At 51.6% G+C, this 1,381-nt stretch overlaps 1 protein-coding gene across 1 annotated transcript in view; it reads right to left on the bottom strand.

Moving 5' to 3' along the window:
- Positions 1–1,381, bottom strand: part of LOC107096737 (low-density lipoprotein receptor-related protein 5-like) — a 56,350-nt gene that overhangs the window by 1,520 nt on the left and 53,449 nt on the right. The window contains exons 25-28 of the mRNA XM_015393515.1: positions 1,050–1,160; positions 723–965; positions 495–637; positions 75–423 (exon numbers count right to left, since the gene is read on the bottom strand). Coding sequence (XP_015249001.1) covers positions 75–423; positions 495–637; positions 723–965; positions 1,050–1,160 — 846 coding nt within the window. The remainder of the gene's footprint in view (positions 1–74; positions 424–494; positions 638–722; positions 966–1,049; positions 1,161–1,381) is intronic.

Raw genomic sequence — 1,381 nt, 5'->3', positions numbered from 1 at the left:
AGCATCAGTATCATCAGCAGCGATAGTAACGTTAGTGGCATTAGCATCATCAGCAGGATTAGCAGCGTTAGCACTAGCATCATTAGCAGCGTTAGCAGCATCAGTATCATCAGCAGCGATAGCAGCGTTAGCGGCATTAGCGTCATTAGCAGGATTAGCAGCCTTAGCGGCGTTAGCACTAGCATCATTAGCAACATCAGTATCATCAGCAGCGATAGTAACGTTAGTGGCATTAGCATCATCAGCAGGATTAGCAGCGTTAGCGCTGTGAATTTTCCGCGTCAGACATGGAGCAGTGAGCCAGAGACGGCAGAGGAAGGCTAACCTGTACGATCTGGTTGTAGACGGACTGTTGGAGGAGTAGAAGACCTCGGTGTTGTACAGAGAGCGGTCAGTGGCCGGAGACGGAGGAGGATTCAGGATCTGCAGCAGAAAACAGTGGTTGGTCACTGAGGTTCTAGCTGTAGGATCAGGGTGTGTTCTGCTGCCGGTACCTTTGGGTAGAAGGCTCCTTTGGTAGATGAAGAGCTGCTGGATGAAGCTCCGGTCACGTGGTTCCTGTCATAGAGAGGAGCTCCACTGCTGCTGCTGCCCATCAAGCTGACTGAGCTCATGGTGGACTTTCCACAGGAGATCCCTGCAGACAGAACCCATTGATCAGCACCCCAACAGAACACAGACCTCATGGACTCACAGCTCGGCCGCTAACAAACAGACCCCACCTTGGTAGGTACCATGCTGAGAGCTGCTGGGGGTGATGAAGTTCAGGGGGACATGTGGCGTCCCGCTGATGTATTCATGAGGAAAAGTCCCGTTGGGACCCTTGTAACGGCGACACACCACGCGCTGACAGACAAAACAGGCTCCGCCCATCACAAACATCAGCAGGATAATGGCGATGACTGGACCAATGGGGTTGGTGGTTTCATTACTCGGAAGGAAGCTTGAGGATGGAGAAATATAATCTACGGAAAAGAAGAGGAGCAGATCCAGTGACTGACATGTTGAGAGGAAGTCCACCAGAAAAAAAACTGCTGCTGAGTGTTTACCGCAGGCCAGCTCATCCGATCCATCCAGGCAGTCGGAGTAGTTGTCACACTGCTGCTTCTTGGTGATGCAGTGGTTGTCCCCACAGCGGAACTGGGTGGGAGCGCAGACGGCTGGAAGACAGGGGGAGAGGTGGACCGGTGAGACGCTGCACAAGGTGTTTCATTAAATCAGGATTAAAATAAACCTGGTCTACAACTCTGCACATTAGATTAGCTCATCATCACCTGAATCCAGGGGAGGGATTTACCATTAGGCAATACTATGCAGTGGCTTAGGGCCCCAAGTTCCTGGGGGCCCCATAAAACTCTGTCTCCATGTATGGTTAATACAA

The sequence above is a fragment of the Cyprinodon variegatus genome, unplaced genomic scaffold, assembly GCF_000732505.1.
Source record: "Cyprinodon variegatus isolate N-32 unplaced genomic scaffold, C_variegatus-1.0 Scaffold646, whole genome shotgun sequence".
NCBI lineage: Eukaryota > Metazoa > Chordata > Actinopteri > Cyprinodontiformes > Cyprinodontidae > Cyprinodon > Cyprinodon variegatus.
Note: the sequence above shows the minus strand (reverse complement) of the source record. Positions and strands in the feature narration are given on the sequence as shown.